General features: G+C 42.3%; 1 protein-coding gene across 3 annotated transcripts in view; it reads right to left on the reverse strand.

Annotated features, from left to right (window-relative positions):
* Window positions 1-25,255, reverse strand: part of ANO10 (anoctamin 10) — a 218,474-nt gene that overhangs the window by 48,137 nt on the left and 145,082 nt on the right. The window contains exons 12-13 of one of the 3 annotated variants that reach the window (XM_070359699.1): window positions 7,560-7,676; window positions 7,013-7,085 (exon numbers count right to left, since the gene is read on the reverse strand). The exons of 1 other annotated variant lie outside the window; for it this stretch is intronic. In XM_070359699.1, coding sequence (XP_070215800.1) covers window positions 7,059-7,085; window positions 7,560-7,676 — 144 coding nt within the window. In that variant the 3' untranslated portion in view covers window positions 7,013-7,058. The remainder of the gene's footprint in view (window positions 1-7,012; window positions 7,086-7,559; window positions 7,677-25,255) is intronic. One more of the 3 variants, XM_070359701.1, reaches the window with a different exon arrangement.

Here is a 25,255-nt window from a genome sequence, read left to right on the forward strand (position 1 = left end):
CCAGGGACAGAGGACCCTGGTGGGCTGCCGTCTACAGGGTTGCACAGAGTTGGACATAACTGAAGCGACTTAGCAGCAGCAGCAATGAGAACCTATTGTATAGCACATGGAACTCAGTGCTCCTGGTGACCTACATGGGAAGGAAATCCAAGGAAGAGGGGATACATGTATACATATAACTGATTCACTTTGCTGTATAGCTGAAAATAACAGAACACTGTAAAGCAATTATACTCCAATAGATTAAAAAAAAATACATCTTAGAACATTTGGTTTTTTTTTAAAAATAAATAGATGTATTTCTAACAGCCCACGCATTTATGTGGAGAAGGAAGACCTGCTCTCACACATGTGGGCCCTCAAGGCAGTATAATCACTAATCTAGTATAGAAGCTGAGACTGGAACTCTAAGAACTTTTAATACCTCACCAGAAAACATCTTTCTTTTCTTTTTAAACATGCAGTTCCAAGCATTCTGAAATTTCTAGAATAGTTTATTATAGGGTGAATTTTTTCCTTTACAAACACAGACGTATTTTAATGACATACGGTCCAAAGCACAGGGCATCAGTCCCAGAGCACAGTGAACCTGCGGCCCTTCTCTGCCGAGGACAGCTCTGCTTCCAGGCCATTTCTGCCCTCACTGCGGCTCATCAACTCATACGGTGACTAGGAAGATGCTACATTTTATTCTGTTCCATGGCTTATTCAGTAATTTCCAGAAGAAAAAATAAATCTGGTCCTGATTTAGCCATGTCTTTTACATCTGGGGGAATAATCAAATGTACAAATATTAAATTTTTCCCAGAGGACTAGGAAATGAGAGTAAGTAGCAATTTATATACATTGTTTACTACGGAGACAGAAATGATCAGAGGCTTTCTTGGGCTTTCATGAAGCATCTTATTCTAGTGTCTGGACGCCTTCATGCACTTTAAAACGTTTTTTCTTTAGTCAGAGCAAAAACTGCAGAGGGGAAAAAAAAAACCCTAACCAACAGTGGTAGGGACAGGATTATTCCAGAGTCAAGCAAAAACTACTTTAGAATTCTATTTGGCTTGATTCAGGGTTATTTTATGGTCTCTTTGGGAGCTACCCTTTTTACTGATATCAACCATAGTCGGTCCTTTCAGAAAAAGTAGGATTTGGGCTTCATCAAGGCTAGGCATGGAGTCCTTCTAAAGTGCTCTCATGTAATTCCTCAGAATGTATTCCCTTCCCCAGTGATCCCAGAAAGGCATATGACCTAACTGTTTCCATTTTTGCCCGAGCACCTATTTTAAGATTCCTCTTTTTTTGTCCAAGGACATCATTTGTCATTTACCTAATGTATTAGCTTCTGAACTATGTATGAGTCAACAAACTCAGTTTGATTAAGTGGAGATTTAGTCAGAGCTGGCTGAGGGGACTTGGGTATGAAAGGCGTCACCTGGCCAAGGGCAGAGGGGTAGAGGGGTAAATACACAGAAGTGGGCGCCAGGCCCCTCTGTCACATGCCAGAGGGGGGCTCTCCGGGGAGGGAAGGTCTGAGCAGCTGGCGGTGCCTGGGGTCCCTGGGTGGTCAGGGTTACCAGCAGTGTGACTCTGTGAGACCCAAAAGTAAGAGGAGACCTGCTTTGGGGTCTCAGTAAGAGGTACATGAACCAGTGTTTGCTAGTGCACTACTTTGAAGACAGTTATCATTTATGAATTGGAGAGAAATGTACCATGTGAAAAATCAAGTGCAAATGGCTAACGGAGCCCACCTCCGAGCGCTGCTATCAGGAGTCGTAGCCCACGTGGAAGGCTTAGAAGAATGCCTGGCTCAGCCGTCCTCCCACTGCTTGCTGTCTGCTACTACCCTTGGTCGTCGCCACTGCCCGGCTGTGCTCTTATCATGAAAACAGGCGGGGCTGCTGCAAAGGTGGAATTGACACGCCATTCCCTCTGGTTTCATGGCACCGTTTCACCAACCGTCTCACTCCTGGTTTGCCCAGTGAGTCAGGGCACCCAAGCCTGAGGTGGTCCTCCTCCGTCACCAAACTCATCTCCCTGCCACTGCCCTGCTTCACATGGGTGTGTCACACTGTGTCACTGCTGCCTCACTCTGCCCGTGTGTGCGAGGGCCATCTGTGGAGACTCCAAAACAGGGGGTCAACCCACTTGCCCCGAAGCTGCACGAGGCTGTGAGACAAACTCCTGACATGGGAGAGAGGGAGAAGCCAGCTCAGAGGGTCTGCTGGAACTGTGGACTTCAGTTTACCTTTAGGTCGCTTGGGCTCATGAAGCTGGGGCCGACTCGGCGCCCAGGGAAATGGACCATCCCCTCCCCAACGATGGAGGCTTCGGCACCAACTGCCTCCATAACCGGCTCCTCAGCAGTCAGTTCTTTATCTGGATTCAATATTTCCTTCTGAACGACATGTTGGCAGACCAACATGTGATTACATACTCAATTGTCAAATACTTTAACATCCTCATTCCTCATTGTGAAACTCCTAACTTTCCATTAAGAATGCAGATCTTGCTACCACACCTTGAGAGCACAAATAGGCAGGGAAAGGAAAGTTCAGAAGCTCCTGGGAAACGTCAGAAATGGCTTAAAAGCACGTAACCCTAGAAAACAAAAATGTTACTTCATGCAGGCTGGCCCAGACGGCCAGCTGGTCAAGGTCTCACATCTGGTTAGAACCCTGGAGGGCCATAATTCACATCGTGGCATCTTCTTCAAGTCCTTATTTGTTCTTTCAACTGATTTCTGAGGCTGTTCTTTCTTAGAGGCTCCACTGGACCAGCTCCCGGGCTTTCCGTGGGCGCTCGGCTCCTGAGAGGGCGGTCTGCCCAGAAGGATGACTGTACTGAGGATGTTGTGTCCTTGTGCTCCAGGCCAGCCAGGAAGCAAATGGTACCTGGATAAGACTCCTTTCTATTTTTAACTGGATCTTAAAAATTACTGAGAGTTGAATACATCAATTTGAAAAGAAATAAAAGGGCATCACTAGGCTGATATTTACTGTCTAGAATTCTCTGTAAAGGTCTCACCGACTGAAGTCTAATCATTTCAAGATGCCCTTTGCAAAGCAAACAATTTTATTTTCCCCAGTTTGCCTCTCACCTTCAAGTATAGCTCATTTGCTTATGTATTTAGAAATGCCACAGTTTCCTATCTGATGCTGAGAAAAGAACTGCTCTGGGTATCCTTCTTCTCCATGCACACTCCCCCACTCCCCGTGGCCCCTGCCCCATGAGCTGGAGGAACAGCCATGTCCATAGAGCACAGTGGGTCCCCCGGTAGGTCCACACCTCCCGCGCTGGAATCACTTGGGTGTTCGCTAAAACATGCACATTTCTGGCCCATGAGTCCAGCCTTTTATTTTATTAAACAAAAATCTGAGGTGTGAATATGCTACCTGACTTATTCCTGGGGCAGAAACTGACTCAGAATTTGCTCCTTCTCAGCATTCACCTGACGGTACTTGGGATCCAGATTTGCTGGGGGCTGGGGTTGAGGAGAAGGTTCCTGGAGCAAAAGGAAGGGTCTTTTAAATGTAGGTAATCTGGGTCCATCTTAGACTTAGGGGAACAGAATCTTCATGGTGTGGTGCCTAAAAATATGGTTTTTTTTTTTTTTTTTGGCTGCACCACACAGCTTTCGGGATCTTAGTTATCCTACCAGGGGCTGAACCCCAGGCAGTGAAAGCTTGGAGTCCTAAGCACTGGACCACCAGGGAATTCCTAACACATGCGTTTTTGAAAGTTTTACTTTCAAGATGTACAGCCCAATGTAAGAACTTTCCAGGGCTTCCCTGGTGGCTTAGTGGTAAAGAATCCACCTGCCAATGCAGGAGACACAGGATTGATCCCTGATCCATGTAGACCCCCCCCCTTCTACAGAGCAATGAAGCCCACATGCCACAACTATTGAGCCTGTGCTCCAGAATCTGAGAGCTGCAGCTGCTGAGCCCACGCGGCAACTACTGAAGCCCACGCACCCTAGCGTCCGAGCTCCACAACAAGAGAAGCCACTGGAATGAGAAGTCCGCACACTACAATTACAGAGCAGCAGGCCCCGCTCTCAGCAACTGGAGAAAAGTCCGTGCAGCAAGAAAGACCTAGCACAGCCAAAAATAAAATAAACAAAATTACACACAAAAAAGAACTGTCCAATGACTTAAATTTCTCAATCGCGTTTGTCCATAACATGGAAATGGAATTGAAAAGTAGCAATTCAAATATAAATTAAACACAATATAATAATTATTCATGAATGATCTTTCCTATTGACAAGTCTGTTGTCAATTTCTGGTCACTTGACAGTGAAAGAGTCTGGCGACAGGCTCGGCACTAATGAGATTTATTCTTAAAAATGTTTTCCATAACTCCACTTCTGATCAGGGCCCAACTAACCAGAAGATGTGGCAGAAGCCCTCCTCTCTGCCTTTAGTCCACGGGAACAGCCCAGTGAGGTGAAGCTCCACTTGTTTACAAAACACACAGGTAAACATCAGAGTGAAAAAGAAAAAGAAAAACTCTATATCCTAGAAATGACACTAGTTGGGCAAGTAAACTAAAGACATGCCACTGAATTAGAGTTTTTGAAAAGCACAAAATGGGTGACCTTCCACACCTATGACCTTCCAGAACCTCCGCACAGTGAGACTAAGGAGGAAACATGATGAAAATCTTTGTCTCCAACTGGCAGCAGCGTGAGCTTGGTGACCCAGGCAGCGGTGTCAAGCACACAGCAAAGCCCTGGGCCAGAAGGAGACAAGAGAGCAAGAGAGGACCTTCTGCCCAGGTTGTACTCTGGATGGATTTTAGTCTCAGATTATAATTTTAATGAAAACCAGCAGGGGTGGGAGGTGGGGGGAAGGATGCTTTTCCTGGGTTTGCAGTCCAGGCCCTAGGAAACCACAAGTACTCAACATGACTCCCTCCCTACTTGGATCCAAGACACTGGAGCTGCATCTGCACAGATTATGTCACCTTCAGGGCAAGGAGAACACCCTCTATGGAGGCATTTGATACACATACTGAGTCAACAGGCTTCCCAGGTGGCTCAGTGGTAAAGAATCCATCCTGCCAACGTAGGAGACGCAGGAGATGGGGGTTCAATCCCTGGGTCAGAAAGATCCCAAAGGACAGAGGAGCCTGGGGCTACAACCCATGGGACTGCAAAGAGTTGGACACAACTGAGCACATGTGCGCACACACACACAGAGTCAACACCTCCTGGGTACCTCTGTTCCACCAGAGACTTAACAGTAAAATCAACACCAAAATCACGTTTTCCTAGGGATGTTAATCAGAGAATCATGTCTGTGTCCTCCGGAGAAAAGACCTCAGAGAGGCTTAAAATCACTTAGAGGTTTTCGTCTTTTAAAAAAACAGACAGACTTTAGGTTAATGTTTCACTTCTCAATGAAGATGAGCGTAAACCAAACTCATCTTTGACTCTGGACTTTGCTTCACTGTCAGCTAGGGAGTATCTGAAGATGAATCCAGGAGCCGAGAGGACTGGGGACATTACTTAGTCACATCCATAGTAAACACTATTATCCATCAATCCCTCCAAAGCAAATATGACAAATCTGAAGTAGGGCTTTCAGGTAAATATGTTCAGTAACATGAGACGTGCTAGTCATCTCCAGCACTGAGAAAGACCCTTTGCTTTTTAGAACAAATTCATGGCAGGGTGAAATCCTAAGTGAGAGGAGAAGAAAGCTTAACTAACATGAAATAAGACCTCCTTGACCTGGAGGAAAGGTGTGTACACAGCCAGCCTGCCCCAGTCTATGAAACTTCACTAGAAATGGAATCAGTGGAGAAACCTGATTTACCAAAACTCTTCCATAGACAATGCTGTTCAATTAAAACAATTTCTGCTTACATCACCCCTAAAAGTTTTGAATGCCAAATGCCCTCCCATACAATTTTAAGCTGACATCTAACATTTCATCATAAATTAAAATAGCTGCAAAATGTATTTTCTAGCATACTGTGAATATTGACATTTTAAAAGTAAATTCTAAGGTCACTCTTTTAAAGATATCCAAGAAATGCTTAACATTATAGTGATGTGATATCCACCACCATCCATTCAAGAGACACAAATATACTCCTAATGATAAGTAAAAATTTTGTTTTTCCTTTTCTCCTTTCTTGAAGTACTATTTTCTTTCTACTTCTTCCAAAGAATCTTACCCTGATCAAATATTTTTTTGCTTGAAAGTCTTTATCAATCACTTTTTAATACTTTGCTGTAATAATTTTATGCACAAAATGGAAACTTAAGAAGACTTTAAAATTTCCTATGAACAGAAGTCTCAAGATAAATATTTAAATTTTCTTCTGGTCTGACTGATCATTACAATTATTATTAGCCAACCCTCAGCATGAGAGAAAATAATAGCAAATTAAACAACTGACCAAGGATTAATCTCCAAAATATATAAGAAGCTCATTTGGCTCAATACCAGAAAAACAAACAACCCAATCAAAAAGTGGGCAGAAGGCTGAAACAAACATTTCTCCAAAGAAGACATACAGATGGCTAATAGACACATGAAAAGGTGTTCAACATTGCTCGTTATTAGAGAAATGCAAGTCAAAACTACAATGAAGTATTATTACCTCACACAGGTCAGAATGGCCATCATTGAAAAATCTACAAACAACAAATTCTGGAAAGGGTGTGGAGAAAAGGAAACCCTCTTGCACTGCTGGTGGGAATGCAAAATGATACAGCCACTATGGAAGACGGTATGGAGATTCCTTAAAAACTAGGAATGAAACTACCACACAACTCAACAATCCCACTGCTGGGCATATACCCCGAGAAAACCACAGCTGAAAAGGACACGTGTACCCCAGTGTTCACAGCGGCCCTACTCACAATAGCTAGGGATGGAAGCAACCTGGACACCCATCGACAAGTGAATGGATAAAGAAGTTGAGGTACATACACACAATGGAGTCTCACTTAGCCATCAAAGAGAATGAAATAATGCCACTCGCAGCAACATGGACTGACCTGGAGATTATCATTCTGAGTGAAGTAAGTGAGACAAAGACAAACATCATGTGGTATCACTTATATGTGTAATCTAAAAAAAAAAAAAACGACACAAGTGAACTTATTTGTAAAAATGAGAAACAGACTCATAACCATAGAAAACAAACTTACGGTTCCCAAAGGGGAAAGGCATGGGGGAGGGGTAAATAGGGAGTTTGGGGCTGAAATACATTCATTACTATATCTGAAATACGTAACCAACAAGGACTATACTGCGTAGCACAGGGAAGTGTGCTCACTATTCTGTAAGAACTTAAAGAATTTGAGAAAGAACAGATGCATGTGTGTGTATAACTGAATCACTTTGCTGTGCGCCTGAAACGAATGCAATTGTTTGTCAACTATATCCAAATACAAATGAAAGAAAATAAACTGGAATCTTCTATACTTACTTAAACTGGTTAACTTCAAGGCTGCAGGAAGTGCTGAGCAGCAATTCTCCGATTTATGTCTCCTGGCATTTGCTAAAGAAATACATTCTTATTCTCAGGACAGTTGCCCTTACCTGCTGCTTGAGTGCCTCCAAAGATTCAAATTCCAATCTGGCCAGTTTCATCTGGATATGCCGTGGCTTATCAGGTATGGCAAATGCAAGGATGAACTTCAAAGCCAGGAGCATGTGCTGAAAAGAAGAACAAGCACACGTTGCCGGGACACCCTGGACCATGTGGGCAAGGAGGCAAGTTAGCGCCTAAACACTGCGATCCTGCTCATTAATCGTGGGTCACTTCCAACTACTGGCCTGTGATGAGCCACAGATCAACCAGGCCCGTAATTTCTATTCATTTCACCCTACTGTGGCCACTCAATCATTACTGACTTACTTTGCTTTCTTCTTTTAAAACCAGTTATTCCCTTACAATGATACCATATGCTAGGCTCAATGAAAAATGAAGTTTGTTCTAAAAAGTCTAACACAAAATGCATTCTTCTACTTGTGTCTTAATTCCCAGTATATTTAGGGTGCCACATGTGCACTCACATGTTTCTCTCTGTGTAACCACACCCTCCGCTGTGCTGTGCTTCAGGCTGAGTTACATGAAACATGCATGTGCCTTAAACAGCAGGGGCCTTGAGTCCTCTGCTGCCCCAGCAGTGTCTGCTGCAGTGTCTTTCATGAAATGACAATCAATAAGTATTGATGAGCTGACTGACTAATGTACTACTTTATGCTGCAGGCTCCATATATTGTGAGGCAGAATACAGACAGGTAGAGTATGTCCTCTCTCTTTATAACACGGGAAACTTAGAACCTGGCTATTTTATTTCTCTTCTCTACCAACGCCATATAGAGGTTCTCTAAAATAATCATATGAGGTTTGTGATTATGCTTCTTTCTCTGCAGAAATAAGCCAGCAGGGACCGCTTCCTCTGCTAAGTCTGCTGCTCAGACGTGCAGCCTCGACTCAGTGTTTCTCTAATGCTGCCATCATCTTGTGACCCAGGGCCAACACCCACAGAAACCTGAATGGTTGTAAGAATAAAGTTGCCTCTTTGATGATGGCATGTATTAGTAAATATCAAAGGCTGTAAAATAAAAATTCAAGGTAGGTATTAGGCATGAAGAAAACCACTGAAGGAGAGGGAACAGCCTCTAAGACATGTGGCACTGAATAATTAGCAGAAAAGACAGTTTAAAAAAAATAAGTGATTTCTTTATTGTGATATTTTCAAATGAGGGATGAAGGATAAATAACATGTGGATATCTCCTGGGAGAAGCATGAAATAATGGAGGAAATCAGCATCACGCCAGAACAAGCAATAATTCAACACAAAGACTTGAAAACCGGCAGAAGCCCAGGGCAGGCCGGGGACTGCCTGGCATTAATAGGAGGTCTGGAATGGACTAGGGAAGGGTAGTCTTCTCTGAAATGTGACTGTCATGATCAAAGAAGGCATTGGAAGATACTGACTAGGTGTCTGGAATGTGAAAACAAGGAAATAAAACAGATGACATCATGTGTTGCAATTCTGAACCAAGTGAATTAACAGGAACCTGGATATAATCTACAAATAAGAAATGAATAATTCATAAAGAGCTATACTGTATCATTATTTCATCCCACTGGACTACTGAGATATAATTTTATATAAGACTTAACCTCTTTAGCAGAAGAATTAAGGCAGGAAATCGCCTTTATTTTTTATAAATGGCGTGGTGTGCCCTCAGGTTGCCAGAGCCCCACCATGATCCAGGCATGGGCCCTGTTCCATTTCTCCTAACAAGTCTGTCCCCATTTTCTCTTCTTTGGAGTCTCAGTAGTAATTACTGAGAAAGAAGACCCTGCCGAGGTTTTCCCTTGCACACAGGGGACTTATGAGATGTGTCAACTCTTCTTTGGGAACCAGGACCAGCTACTGGGAGACCGGGAAAGGCTGCCACAGACCTTGGTCCTCATGGTTTTCATATGCTGCTGCTGCTGCTGCTAAGTTGCTTCAGTTGTGTCCAGCCCCGTGCGATCCCATAGACGGCAGCCCACCAGGCTCCCCCGTCCCTGGGATTCTCCAGGCAAGAACACTGGAGTGGGTTGCCATTTCCTTCTCCAATGCATGAAAGTGAAAAGTGAAAGTGAAGTCACTCAGTCATGTCCGACTCTTAGCGACCCCATGGACTGCAGCCTACCAGGCTCCTCTGCCCATGGGACTTTCCAGGCAAGAGTACTAGAGTTGGCTGCCATTGCCTTCTCCGGGTTTCCATATGAAATGTCCATAAAACTCTCTTGAATTGAAAAGAACTTGATATTGATTAGACAATACTAGTTAAAACAGGAGGTCATTTTAACATGGTTAACACACTTACATAGCAACAACCTTTGGGGTTCTCTATAGTGAACCACTCAAAGGAGAAAGGGAAAGATATACCCATCTGAATGCAGAGTTCCAAAGAATAGCAAGGAGAGAGAAGACAGCTTTCTTAAATGAACAATGCAAGGAGAGATAAGCCCTCCTAAGTGAAAAATGCAGAGAAACAGAGGGAAACAATAGAATGGGAAAGACTAAAGATCTCGTCAGGAAAATTAGAGATACCAAGGGAACATTTCATATAAAGATGTGCACAATAAAGTACAGAAATGGTATGGACCTAGCAGAAGCAGAAGAGATGAAGAAGAGGTGGCAAGAATACACAGAAGATCTGTACAAAAAAGGTCTTAATGACTCGGATAAACATGATGGTGTGGTCACTCACCTAGAGCCAGACGTTCTGGAGCATGAAGTCAAGTGGGCCTTAGAAAGTATTACTACAAACAAAGCTAGTGGAGATGATGGAATTTCAGTTGAGCTATTTCAAATCCTAAAAGATGATGCTGTGAAAGTGCTGCACTCAATGTGTCAGCAAATTTGGAAAACTCAGCAGTGGCCACAGGACTGGAAAAGGTCAGTTTTCATTACAAGCCCAAAGAAGGGACATGCCAAAGAATGTTCAAACTACTGCACAATTGCACTCCTTTCACATGCTAGCAAGATAATGTTCAAAATCCTTCAAACTACGCTTCAACATGTCCTATCTTTTTGTCTTTTCATACTGTAAAGCTATGACCAACCTAGACAGCATATTCAAAAGCAGAGACATTACTTGGCCAACAAAGGTCCGTCTAGTCAAGGCTATGGTTCTTCCAGTGGTCATGTATGGGTGTGAGAGTTGGACTGTGAAGAAAGCTGAGCACCGAAGAATTGATGCTTTTGAACTGTGGTGTTGGAGAAGACTCTTTAGAGCCTCTTGGACTGAAAGGAGATCCAACCAGTCCATCCTAAGGGAAATAAGTCCTGAATATTCATTGGAAGGACCTATGTTGAACCAATACTTTGGCCACCTGATGTGAAGAATTGACTCATTGGAAAAGACCCTGATGCTGGAAAAGACTGAAGGCAGAGGAGAAGGGGATGACAGAGGAGATGGCTGGATGGCATCACCAACTCAATGGACATGAGTCTGAGTAAGCTCTGGGAGTTGGTGATGGACAGGGAGGCCTGGAGTGCTGCAGTACATGAGGTCACAAAGAGTCGGAATGAACTGAACTGAGGCTTCAACAGTACATGAACTGAGAACTTCCAGATGTACAAGCTGGATTTTGAAAAGGCAGAGGAATTAGAGATCAGTAAACTGCCCATGTCTGTTGGATCATAGAAAAATCAAGAAAATTTCAGAAAAATATCTACTTCTGCTTCACTGACTAAGCTAAAGCTTTGACTGTATGAATCACAACAAACTGTAGACAGTTCTGAAAGAGATGAGAATACCAGACCACCTTACCTGCCTCCTGAGAAACCTGTATGCAGGTCAAGACGCAACAGTTAGAACCGGACATGGCACAAAGGACCGGTTCCAAATTGGGAAATGAGTATGTCAAGGCTGTATATTATTTAACTGATACGCAGAATTCATGATGTGAAATGCCAGGCTGGATGAATCATAAGCAGGAATCAAGATTGCTGGGAGAAATATCAATAACCTCAGATATGCAGATAACACCACCTTAATGGCAGAAAGCAAAGAGGAACCAAAGAGCCTTGATGAAAGTGAAAGAGGACAGTGAAAGAGGTGGCTTAAAACTCAACTCAAAAAATTAAGATCATGGCATCTGGTCCCTTCACTTCATGGCATAGAGATAGGGTAAAAATGGAAACAGTAAGACTTTATTTTTTTGGACCCCAAAAATCACTGTGAACTGTGATTGCAGCCATGAAATTAAGAGATGCTTGCTCCTTGAAAAAAGCTATGATGAACCTAGACAGCATATTAAAACCAGAGACATCGCTTTGCTGACAAAGGTCCATATAATCAAAGCTATGGTTTTTCCAGAAGTCATGTATGGATGTGAGAGTAGGGCAGTAAAGAAGGCTGAACACCAAAGATTTGCTGCTTTTGAACTGTGGTGCTGGAGAAAGCTCTTCAGAGTCCCTTGGACTGCAAGGAGATCAAACCAGTCAATCCTAAAGGAATTCAACCCTGAATATTCATTGGAAGGGCAGATGCTGAAGCTCCAGTACTTTGGCCACCTGATGTGAAGAGCCGACTCACTGGAAAAGACTCTGATGCTGGGAAAGACTGAAGGCAGGAGCAGAGGGCAGCAGAGGATGACATGGTTGGATGGCATCACAGACTCAGTGGCCATGAGTTTGAGCAAGCTCCGGGAGTTGGTGATGGACAGGGAAGCCTGGCATGCTGCAGTCCATGGGGTCGCAAAGAGTTGGACACGACTGAGCAGCTGAACAGCAACTCTACAGTGTACTTTCCTAAAAATACCCTATTAGAAAAAATGCTTTTAAAAGCCCATATGCAGAGAAATCATTTTCTTTAGAATTATATTTTCAGCATAGGTTCCCAGTAGACCTACTTATTTCAAGCTTTTAACTTCCCACTGAACAGCTCCAGGGTCACGCTCTTGAAGAGCCTCCACAAGCCACACAGCCAAGCATTCTTCACTGGCCCCTGGCACCACCGAAAGCCAACAAGGAGGCAGCCCTGGGTGTATCCCCTCTGTTCACGACTAAGTGTCCTTAACACTGCAGCAAAAGAGATGTTCTGGCTCCCAGTCTAGGTGGGGAGATGAGTAAAGACAGGCCACCACGTTGCCATGTGGGAGTATTACTGCTGGGTCTACACTGGGACCAGGGGCACTTAGACCAGCAGGAATCCCGACTTTCACTAGGTCAGAGAGGATTCCCTGAAGGAAGTGAGTTTGAGCAGAGACCTGACCGATGAGAAGGAATTATCTCAGCAAGGAGAAGGGGGCTGAAGTGTTTCCAGAGAGAGGACACACACATAAAGGGCCGGGGCTGCTGAGGAGAGAGGGGTTGTAGAGGCAACCGGAAGCCAAGTGACATGGGAGCTGCATAACCTGGCAGAGGAGTGAGGCGGAGCTGAAGGCATGAATGCAGATGACTCCATCAGACTTCTCCGGCTGTGGTGCGGGGAGTGAACAAGTGTGCAAGTGCAGGCAAGTCAGCAGGGACACTGGAGTGTGCGGGAGAGCAGTGGGGCTGCAGCTCCAGGAATCACTGGGGGGCTCGTCAGCAGAAGTCAAGGGGACTCGTGCATTCAAATGATAAGCCCAGGATGAGGGGCAGTTGAAGGGGAGGAGGGGTCTGCACGGGCTATAGATTTTTAGCTATCTGGGGGAGTGTCTAAATGCAGATAGACATCAGCACGTGGTGTGATAGACGGGTCTCAAGTTCGTGGGAGGGCTGGAGGCAGAGATCTGGGATCACTGATGTGTGGGCAAGGGGCCGATGAGGCCACGGGAATGGACGAGTTGCCCAAGGCTGTGCGGTGAAGGAGAACAGATGAGATGCAGCGAGACGATGGCGGAGGATGGAAGCGGGGAACCGAAACATGAATGACAGGCAAAGGGGAGGGGTCAGCAAGAAGCCTGAGAGCAGCAGGCGGGGGCAGGCAGAAACCAGGCGGCTCCGGAAAGACGCACGCAAAGCGGAGAGAAAGAAGCCAGTCAAGGCGGGTGTTGGAAGGTCAAGTTTACACGAAGCCTGAGGAAGAAAGTTTGGGGGTACCCAGCAGCAGCCTCCGGTGGCCCTGGTGGGAGTGGTCACAGAGGCAGGACTCAGAGGGCTGAGAAGAGCCTGGCGGGTGAGGCTGGAGGAGGGAGGGACCAGCGACAGGCTTCAGAGAGTCTGCCTGTCAAGGAGGGCTGAGGGCCCAGGGCCCACATGGAGGGAGGCCTGGGCTGGCCGGGGGTTTGCTCTTTAAAGATGTAAGTCCTCAACATGAGAGAGGCTTTGGGGCAGAGGGGAGCACGGTCAAAGCTGAAGATCCTGGAAGGAGTCCCAGGGAACAGAGCCAGGATGAGTGCCAGGTGAAGGCTAGCCATAAACAGGGAGTCTGCACGGTCCCTGGCGAGGAGCGATGGGTGACCATGAGTGTCAACAGTACTGAAGGGAATACGTTTGAGACCACAGAAATTTAAAAGGCATTTATTGCTTAGGATATGCAACTTAATACTTAAAACCAGGATGGACAGGTGAGAATCACATGTAGGGTCCTCACTTTTCTTTCACAGAACTAATTGCAAATCATCAGTAAATATCCTTTCCTCAAAACAGGTAATCACAGTCCTCAGCCGGGGGCGGGGGGCGGGGGGGGGGGAAGGGTCTCAAAGAAAAAAATAAAAATGCCAACTCTTTTAGCTAGACTGGAAAAAATATCAACATGTCCATAATGAAAGTTTGTTTGGATGGTGGCACTTTGGGCGATCTCTTTAGTCTTTAACAGATATGCATTATTTTTGTGCAGGAAAAATATTTACGTGGAAAAGAACACAGGGATTCTACTCCTCATGTAACAGATGAACTACACGGGCCCCACCTGGCTCCTAACCCACCTGGTCACCACTGCCCACGTGCCCAGTAAATAGACCCAAACCACACAACCTGTAGCTCAGAGAGTCTGGCTTTTAATCTCGAGCCCAGGAAGCTGGAGACAGCAATCACTGTGCATTCGTACAGTGTGCAAATACAGAGTGCACTGCTGCAGGGCCAGATTGCTTTGATGGTGGCCTTCTTTCACTTTATCTCTCAAAATCTTCTGAACATCGATTATTCCCCCATTTGGCTACAGTTTCAGAAGTTCCACCTATTACAGATTTATTTAGATTAATGCATATCATCTTTAAAAAGTGAAAATACTCTGGGAGGGTTAAGAAGCACCACCATTCACAAATTATTAATTTAATTGGCTGGAGTTAGCAGACATTCTGGGGCTTCCCTGGTGGCTCAGCTGGTAAAGAATCTGCCTGCAAAGTGGGAGACCTGGGTTTGATCCCTGGGTTGGGGAGATCCCCTGGAGAAGGGCATGGCAATCCACTCTAGTATTCTTGCCTTTAAAATCCCCACAGACAGAGGAGACTGGCGAACTACTGTCGGTGGGGTTTCAAAGAGTACAACCAAGTACAACCAAGTGCGACTAAGCACAGCACAGCAAACGTTCTCTCTCACTGTATACGCCCCCCCACCCACCACACCATGAGTGCTAGGAAGTGGGATGCGGAAGGCACCACCACAGGAGCTTCCACACACGGAACCAGCTTCAAGGAAGAGGGGTAGAGAGAAGCAGAGACGGTTATGTGGCAGCCTGGATGGGAGGGGAGTTTGGGGGAGAATGGATACATGTACATGTAGAGCTGAGTCCCTTTGCTGTCCACCTGGAACTATCACAACACTGTTAATCGGTTATATTTCAATATAAAATAAAAAGTTAAAAAAATTCATTGTGGGGAAGAGAGAAAAGCAAATCATTTCTTATTGGAAACAAATAGAAAAAAAGAAAGAAGCAGAGAGCAACCCACATTGTCTGAATGATCAGCAAAGGACAAATTAGACCTCACTTTCTTCTTATTGAGTTCTTATACCAGGATCCAGAATTCAAGATGAGCATCATGATAGATTAAGTAAGCTTTTGTAGTCTAGCCTAGAAACCTAAATAACATTTATAGCACTGTGTTTCAAAAGATCAATTTTTAAAATCTCGTTTATATTTTTCCCACAGAAAATGTGTTCAAGGCTGGGAACTATTTTATGCTAACTGAACAGAGGAAAAAAATTGTAAAAAGCATTTTAGCTATTTTTACTTGTTTTCATAAATAAAAGAAAGCCTAAGATAAAATATAAATCTGCTCAGATTTGAAGAAAAACACCCTCGAAATGAATAGCTGGGCTGGATTTTCATAGCCTGTCTGTGAAAAGAGAAGACATTTTGTGGGCCATGATTGTGATTCTTTGCCAACTATCTTCCTTTAAAATGAAACTCACAAACTTTATTCTAAACAAAGTAAAGGAGAAAAGAAAAAGTGAGGGTAGGGTGGGGCAATGGGTAGAATGCTGAAACTAACCAATACAAAGGAGTTAGCGACCCGTAACAACATGCTTCAAATAGTGATTATAGCGTGTCTTAGCTGGGAAACAGAAAAGGAACAGGCAGGACCAGAGAAAGTTGGTACTCAGAAGCTACGCGCTATCTGGCGCCAGCGGTAAAGTTCTGCCATCGCCACGTTGCTCACCTGTGGTCATTGCAGGGCTGTCAGACTCTTGGGAGTCTAGTAGCCAGATGCACAGTGAGCAAGTGGAACCATTTTTATAAAAACTAGAAAATTCATAATATGATCGACAGTAGCAGCTGTGTTTGTAGCAGTGTGCCCCAAACCCTGTGTCTGCTGACATGGAAAATGCAAATAGAGATAAATTCTTGGAATTCTGTAAAGCTAATTTGATTTCTACAGAGGTAGGTCTGCCAGGTTACCTCTTTTCATTCAAAGCCCACTGAACAAAAGAAAGTCCTTCAAAAAAGCATCCTCTCCTCATCATCAGATAAATTAAATGCCAAGTGCCAATTAATAAATGATTAATGAAACTGAGACAGAAAAAATTATTGAATCAAGCACTTAAGGGAAAAAAACTCAGTGATTTTCATTTTAAAATGGTAGATCAAGCACGCACACATCTTATCCTACCTCCCCAGGGTCTCCTGAAATGACAAAACATATAATCTAAAAAGAACAAGACTGGAAAGCAAGACAATTTGCCAGAACTTCTGGATATAGGGCTTATGGAGTGGAAAGTGCTGCTCAAGTCTCCTGAGACAAAGGCAGGTCCTCCCAAAGGAGACTCAGAAGAAAACCAATGTGGGATTCAGCCTCACAAAAGGAAAGGATTGGGGCAGGGAGTTAGCACCAAAGTGAATGCATTAAAGAATTGCCTTCAGAAAACCTGGGGCCATAGGAGGTCCTTTCTCATGCCACCTTGTGAGACTGGTTCAAGGTGGCAGAGTAGAAAGATGTGTGCTCATCTTCTCCTGCGAGAGCACCAAAATCATGCCACCCTGTAACAGAGAAACCGCAAGTTCTACTGTTGAACTAAAGCCAAAGACTTGCCCTTTAAAGAAAACATGTCGTCTTCTGGGAGAGCTCCTTGGGTGGGGTTGCCAGGCCCAAGAAAGTTGAGACCAAGGTCATACCAGACTCCTACTAAAGACTTAGCACAAGTGGGAGAAAATATCTACTCTCGGCTTCTTCTTCAAGAGTAGAGAAATGAAACATACATTCAATGTTCCATCCTATCAAAGGAATTCCCTAGGAACTGGTTACTGTCTCAATAGACTCAGAGCACTGGAGAGGATCCTTCATACTTTGCGTGCCTGGGGCGGGCGGGGGCAATGAGAACAAGAGAGAGATTGTTGAAAATACCAGAGAAACTGCAATACTAAAGTTAGACACCAGAGGGAGCAAGAGATTACAAACCCTTTTTTCAAAAGATAACAAGCAGACTTCTCTAACTGGGAAACTATATGAACAAATCTAGCAAAGACACCATCTCCAGAAAAGGTTTGAGACATTCCCAGAATCTCTAGCTGGGCTGACTAATGGAGGTCTCTGCCTGTACAAAGCTAGTCTGTAAATATTGGGAGAGGTGGCTGTTTTTTCAAGTGCCCAAATCTCAGCAAAATTTAACAACAACACAAACAGGGAAATATGACACAATAAAGAAAAATAATAAATCTCAAAAAAGACCCAAAATAAACAGAAATCTATAAATTATATGGCAAAGAATGCAAAACAATCATCTTAAAGAAGCTTAATGAATTACAAGAGAACACAGATAAAAAACTAATCACAATCAGGAAAATGATGAATAAACAAAGTGAAAATATCAACAAAGAGATAAAACTATTAAAAAAAAATAGAGAACTAAACCAATTCTGGAGCTGAAGAATGCAATAACTAAATTGAGAAGTTCACTAGATGGGTTCAACATCAAACTTGCTCAAGGAGAAGAAAATAACCATGAACCCTAAGACAGGTTACCTGAAATTACTGAGTCAGAAGAGCAAAAAAAAAGAAGATAGATGAAGAAAGCTTAAGATTCGCAGTGGAGGGACTTGCCAGGTGGTCCAGTGGTTGAGAATCCACCTTCCAGTGCAGGGGATGCAAGTTCTTTCTCTGGTTGGGAAACTAAGATCCCTTATGCCGTGGTGCAACTAAGCCCACATACCACAGCTGACGAGCCCAAGCAGCACAAGCAGAAAGAAGCACCTGTGCTGTGATGAAAGCCTGCACACGGCAACGAAATCCCATGCGCCTCATCCAGGATCTGACGCAGCCAAAAATAAAACAAGTAAGTATTTATAAAAAAGTGATACGTAATGTACATCAGCCAGGTTTCATAGTCTCCAAGCTTCAACAGTGTGAACCAAGAACTTCCAGATGTACAAGCTGGATTTTGAAGAGGCAGAGGAACCAGAGATCAAATTTCCAACATCCGTTGGATCACAGAAAAAGCACAAAAATTCCAGAAAAACATCTACTTCTGCTTCATTGACTACACAAAAGCCTTTGACTGTGTGGATTACAACAAACTGAACAATTCTTTTTTTTTTTTGAACAATTCTTAGAGAGATGGGAATAAGAGACCACCTTACCTGCCTCCTGAGAAGTCTGTATGCAGGTCAAGAAGCAACAGTTAGAACTGGACATGGAACAAAAGACTGGTTCAAAATTGGGAAAGGAGTTATGTCAATGCTGTATATTGTCACCTTACTTATTTAACTTACATGCAGAGTACATCACGCAAAATGCCAGGCTGGATGAAGCACAAGCTGGTATCAAGATTGCAAGAAGTATGGATAACCTCAGATATGCAGATGACAGCACCCTTATGGCAGTGAAGGGTGAAAGCAAAGAGGAACTAAAGAGCCTCTTGATGAAAGTGAAAGAGGAGAGTGAAAAAACTGGCTTAAAACTCAATATTCAGAAAACTAAGATCATGGCATCTGGTCCCATCACTTCATGGCAAATAGATGAGGAAACAATGGAAACAGGGAAAGACTTTATTTTCTTGGGCTCCAAAATCACTGCAGATGGTAACTGCAGTCACAAAATTAAAAGATGCTTGCTCCTTGGAAAAGAAGTTATGACAAACATAGACAGCATATTAAAAAGCAGAGACATTACTTTGTCAATAAAGGGCCGTCTAGTCAAAGCTATGGTTTTTCCAGTAGTCATGTATGGATGTGGAGTTGGACCATAAAGAAGGTTGAATGCCAAAGAAACGATGCTTTCAAACTGTGGTGCTGGAGAAGACTCTTGAGAGTCCCTTGGACAGCAAGGAGATCAAACCAGTCAATCCTAAAGGAAATCAATTCTGAATATTCATTAGAAAGACTGATGCTGAAGCTCCAATATTTTGGCTACCTGATGCAAAGAGCCAACTCACTGGAAAAGACCCTGATGCTAGGAAAGACTGAAGGCAGAAGGAGAAGGGGACAATAGAGGATGAGGTGGTTGAATGGCATCACTGACTCAATGGACATGAGTTTGAGCAAGTTCTGGGAGATGGTGAAGGATGGGGAAGTCTGGCATGCTGCAGTCCATGGGGTCGCAAAGAGTGGGACACAACTGAGCGACTGAACAACAATGTACATCAGCAAGAAGACCAATATGTGCATTGTAGGAATCTCAGAAAGAGAAGAGCGAGAAAGAAGCAGAGAGCTTATCTGATGAAATAATGGTCAAAAACTCTCCAAATCTGAGGAATAAAATGGACATCCAAATTCAAGAAATTTAAAAGACTTCAACTAGGATGAACCCAAAGAATCTGATACTGAGATACACTGTAATAAAACTGTCAATGGACAAAGAGAGAATCTTAAAAGTAGCAAGACACGTGTCATGTTCAAGGAAGATCCCATAAGATTATCAGAGGAGTTCTTAGCAGAGAAAAATTCAGGCCAAAAGGGACTAAAATGACATATTTAAAGGGCTGAAAGTAAAAACCTGCCAACCAAGAATACTATATCCTGCAAAACTATCTTTCAAAAATGATAGAGAAAAAGACCTTTCCAGATAAACAAAAGCTAAGGGAATTCATCACCAACATCTTCCTTACAGGCAATGCTCAACAGAGTCCATCAAGTTAAAATGAAAGAGTGCTAGACAGCAACACAATAGTATATAAAAATATAAAAGTTTCTTGTGAAGGTAAAACATTGACAAAAACAGTATACAGTAGTGGTGTATCACTTTTGACTCTGGTGTAGAATTTAAAGGATAAATTCATTAAAATAACTATAACTATAAAATTGTGTAATGAGGGGAAACATAAAAGAGTAGAGATTTTGTACATGACTGAAGTTCTTTTTTAATCATTTTTAGAATAGACTATTATAAGATTTTTTATGTATTCTCCATGTTAACCACAAAGAAATACCTATAGAAAACAGATAAAAGAAAAATGAGAAAGAAATCAAACCAAGACGCTACCAAAAAAATCAGCAAAACATAAAGGAGTACATCAAGAGAGGAAAAGGACAAAATAACTGTAACCATACAGAAAACAATGAATACAATTGCAATAATAATTTTGTTACTACAAGTAATTACTTTAAAGGTAAGCAGACATTCCCCGATCAAAAGACATAGAGAAGCTGAGTGGATTAAAAAAGATTCAACTACACGATGGCTCTAATTGTCTCACTTTAGATATGAGAACACATGATGAAAGTGAAAGGACAGAGAAAGATACTCCATGCAAATGGTAACAAGCATAACAAACAAAGACAAACAAAAATAGGTGGCCATACTTACAAAACAGATTTTAAAGACTGAGACAGACAAAGAAGGGCATTATACAATGATAAAGGATCAATTCACCAGACACAATAATTATATATTGTTAACATCATAGTACCCACATACATGATGCAAAAATTGACAAAACTGAAAGAAAAAGTAGGCAGTAACATAATAATAATAGGAGATTTAAATACTCTGCTCTCAATAATGGATAGAGTAACAAGACATTAGAGCAATAAGAAAATAAGAGGACTTGAAAAAACCTGTAGACCAACTGGACCTAACATGGGCAGAACACTCTGCTCAGCAAGAGCAGAACACATATTCTTCTAAAGCACACATGGAATATTCTCTAGGATAGATCACCCGTTAGGCCACAAAACACATCTTAACAAATTTAAGAAAAATGAAATTCTATCAATTATCTTTTTAGACAACAGTGGAATGAGTCTAGAAATCAACAGCAAAAGGAAAGCTGAAAAGTGAAGAAATGTTAAGTGAAAATTAAACAGCATACTCTTCAACAACCAACAATGGGCCAAAGAAGAAATCACAAGAGAAATTAGAAAAAGTTTTGAGATAAATGAAAATACAATATGCCAACACTTAAATGGGATTCTGCAAAAGCAGAACTAATAGGGAAATTTATAGTCTTAAATGCCTTTATTAAAAGAGGAAATATCTCAAATCAACAACCCACTTTATGGCTCAAGGAACTAGAAAAAGAAGACCAAACAAAATCCAAAGTTATCAGAAGGAAGGAAATGATAAAGATTACAACAGAAACAAATGAATTAGAAAATAGAAGGCAATAGAAAAAAAAATCAATGAAACTAAGAGTTGGTTTTTTGAAAAGACCAACAAATCAACAAACTTTTAGTCTGACTAACAAAGAATAAAAGCTCAAATAACAAAAATAAGAAATGAAAGAGGAGACACTACAACTGATGCCAGAAATAAAAAGGATTATAAGAAACTACTACAAAGAATTAGATGCCAAAAAATCTAGGGGAAAAAAATGGATCAACTCCTAAAAACATAAAACCAACAAAGACTGAATCACGAAGAAATTTTAAAAGCCTGAACAAATATAGAACTAGTAAAAAGACTTAATCAGTGATTTAAAAAACTTCCAGCAAAGAAAAGCCCAGAACCAGATGGCTTTAAGAATTCTACCAAATACATAAAGAGAAATTAACACCAATCCTTCTCAAATTGTCCCCCAAAAAACTCAAGATAAACGAACACTTTCAAATTCATTCTCTGAAGTCAGAATTACTTTAATACCCAAACCAGACAAACATACTGCAAGGAAACTGTAGACTAATATTCCTGATAAATATTGATGCCAAAATCCTCAACAAAATGCTAGCAAAGTGAATTTAGCAGCACACTGAAAGGATTATACACCTTTATTTTTAGCCAAGTAGTTTTTATTTCTGGAATATAAGGATAGCACAACATATGAAAAGAAATCAATGTAATGTAACACATCAACAGAACGAAGGGGGAAATGATCATTTCAACTGAAAGAAAAAATCATTTGACAAAATTCAACTTTTTCATGATATATCATATTGACTGTATTCAGTCAATAAAAAGAAAATAAGGAAAGTACCTAAACACAGTAAGGGCCAGCTCTGAAAATCCTATAGCTAACATCACTCAATGGCGGAAAGCTGAAAGCATTTCCTCAAAGATCATTGACAGGGCAAGGATGACCTCTCCCACCCCTGTTCAACATATCACTGGAAATCCTCACCAAAGCAATTAGGCAGCTGCTATAGAACACAGTATGGAAGTAAAAAACAGAATTAGAATATGATCCAGGAATCCCACTTCCAGGTACATATTCCAGAAGAAAAGAAAACAGGGTGTTGAAGAGATATTTACATATCCGCGTTCAATGCAGCACTAATCACTGCAATAACCAAGAGACAGAAGCAACCTAAATATCCATGGGCGGATGAATGGATAAAGAAAATGTGGTGCCTATATATGGGGGATTATTACTCAGTCATTTAAAAAGAAGGCAGAGAGTTTCAGTTTAGCAAGCTAAAAAAGCTCTACAGAGATCTATTTTACAAAACATGCATACTGTTAACATCACTGTCCTGCACACTTAAAAATGGTTAAGATGTTCATTGCAGCACTGTTTATAATTGCCAGGACATGGAAGCAAACTAGATGTCCATCAGCAGATGAAAGGATAAGAAAGCTATGGTACATATATACAATGGAGTATTACTCAGCCATTAAAAAGAATACATTTGAATCAGTTCTAATGAGGAAACTGGAGCCTATTATACAGAGTGAAGTAAGCCAGAAAGAAAAACACCAATACAGTATGCTGCTGCTGCTAAGTCGCTTCAGTTGTGTCCGACTCTGTGAGACCCCATAGACGGCAGCCCACCAGGCTCCCCCGTCCCTGGGATTCTCCAGGCAAGAACACTGGAGTGGGGTGCCATTGCCTTCTCCAATGCATGAAAGTGGAAAGTGAAAGTGAAGTCGCTCAGTCGTGTCGGACTCTTAGCGACCCCATGGACTGCAGCCTACCAGGCTCCTCTGTCCATGGGATTTTCCAGACAAGAGTACTGGAGTGGGGTGCCATTGCCTTCTCCCCCAATACAGTATACTAACGCATATATATGGAATTTAGAAAGATGGTAATGACAACCCTGTATGCGAGACAGCAAAAGAGACACAGATGTATAGAACAGTCTTTTGGACTCTGTGGGAGAGGGAGGGCGGGGGATGATTTGGGAGAATGGCATTAAAACATGTATAATATCATATAAGAAACGAATCGCCAGTCCAGGTTCGATGCAGAATACAGGAAGCTTGGAGCTGGTGCGCTGGGATGACCCAGAGGGATGGTATAAGGAGGGAGGTGGGAGGGGGGTTCAGGATGGGGAACACCCGTGGCAGATGCGTGTTGATGTATGGCAAAACCAATACAATATTGTAAAGTAAAAAATAAATAAATAATAGAACTAAAAAAAAAAAAAGAAGAAGAAGTAATTTGCCAGAAATGAGCTATTAAGAAGAGAAAAAAAAATGGTTAAGATGCCAAATTGTATGTTAGGTGCTTTATGCACAGTTAAAAGACTCAAAGGCCAAAAATCCCAATGGTTCCCTGCTCCCCCTGCTAAAAAGCCAAACTAGGAGCAGTGCTGATGTCCAGGGTGGCAGACACTCAAGTTCTTCAGACCGAGTGAGGCCTGTCAAATCCTCGGGTGGCCAGTCTGTTCCCTGCCCCTGAACCTTCCGGGACTCTCCTCATGTAGAATCCCCTACCAGGAGAGCCCTTCTGGGGAACAGGCCTGCACACCCACGCCAGCAGAGGGAAGCCACGGCAGCTCCTGTCTCACCATCCCAGCCACCAGAGGTCTAGAAGGCTGAGGACCACCAATGCAAGATGAACAAACAGAGTTAACCCTTGAGGACAAAAGCAGACAGTTGTGGAGCACTTAGGAACTCGAAGTTTACTGTCCACAAGTGCTGTATGAAAAACAAAAATTATTCAAGGAGTTACTTTAGGAAAACGAAAATGGAATGAATCTAAGAGGACAACATGGAAAACGACAAACAGCAGCACCTGACCATGACTTACAAGAGGCTAAAAGAAAACAGGAGATGACCCTTTGGAGTTGAATGCTTAGGAGGTTCTTTTTTTAGAAGCAAATTATTAATCCTAGGGTTATATTTCCTTCTCTTCAGGTTCAATAACATGATTGGTTAAACAGTATATAATATTCATAACATTATAAATTTTCATTCTGTTTTTATAATCAACAGGGAGACAAATCATAGCCAATTATATTTATAATCTAGAGTGTAAAAATAATAAAGGAGCCAACAAAAATTGGGAGAGAAGAGGGCAGTGGAAGCCAAAGAAAGATTACCTAAGTTAATAGCCTCATGTTCAAGGAGAGGACACAGTATTGCCTAAAGTTGACTTATTAAGAGACACATCTTTTAATAAAATTTTTAAAGCTGTAACACAATCTCTATAATAATTTATAAAATAATACTATAATAAAAATTTAGAGGATAAAGTGGGAGATGAGATAAGTGGGCTAAATAATTCTTTTGTAGCAACCAATATTGTCTAAGTTGACAGATCAGAAAAGGAAGTATATTACTGAAAGTTATATTGATGAATACAGGGGAACCCAAACCAGAAACTGTTAGCAGTGACTGCTTCTGGGTAGAGGGAACAGGAATGGTGCAGGAGCTATTCACAACAGTCAAGACACATAAGCAAGCTAAGTGTCCACTGACATATGAACGGATGAAGATGTAGTACATACATATAATGGAATATTACTCAGCCACAAAAAAGAACGAAACAATGCCCCTGGCAGCAACATGGACGGACCTAGAGACTGTCATACTTAGGGAAGTAGGTCAGAGAAAGACAACACAGGATACTGCTTATACGTGGAATCCAAAAAAAGGTTACAAATGAACTTATATACAAAACAGAAATAAAGTTACAGAGGTAGAAAATAAATTCATGGTTACCAGGGGGTAAGAGGTGGGGAGGGATACACTGGAAGATTAGGATTGACACATACATACTATTAATATGTAAAAAATGGCTGAATAATGAGGGCCTAC

The sequence above is a fragment of the Bos mutus genome, chromosome 22 (genome assembly GCF_027580195.1).
Source record: "Bos mutus isolate GX-2022 chromosome 22, NWIPB_WYAK_1.1, whole genome shotgun sequence".
Taxonomy (NCBI): domain Eukaryota; kingdom Metazoa; phylum Chordata; class Mammalia; order Artiodactyla; family Bovidae; genus Bos; species Bos mutus.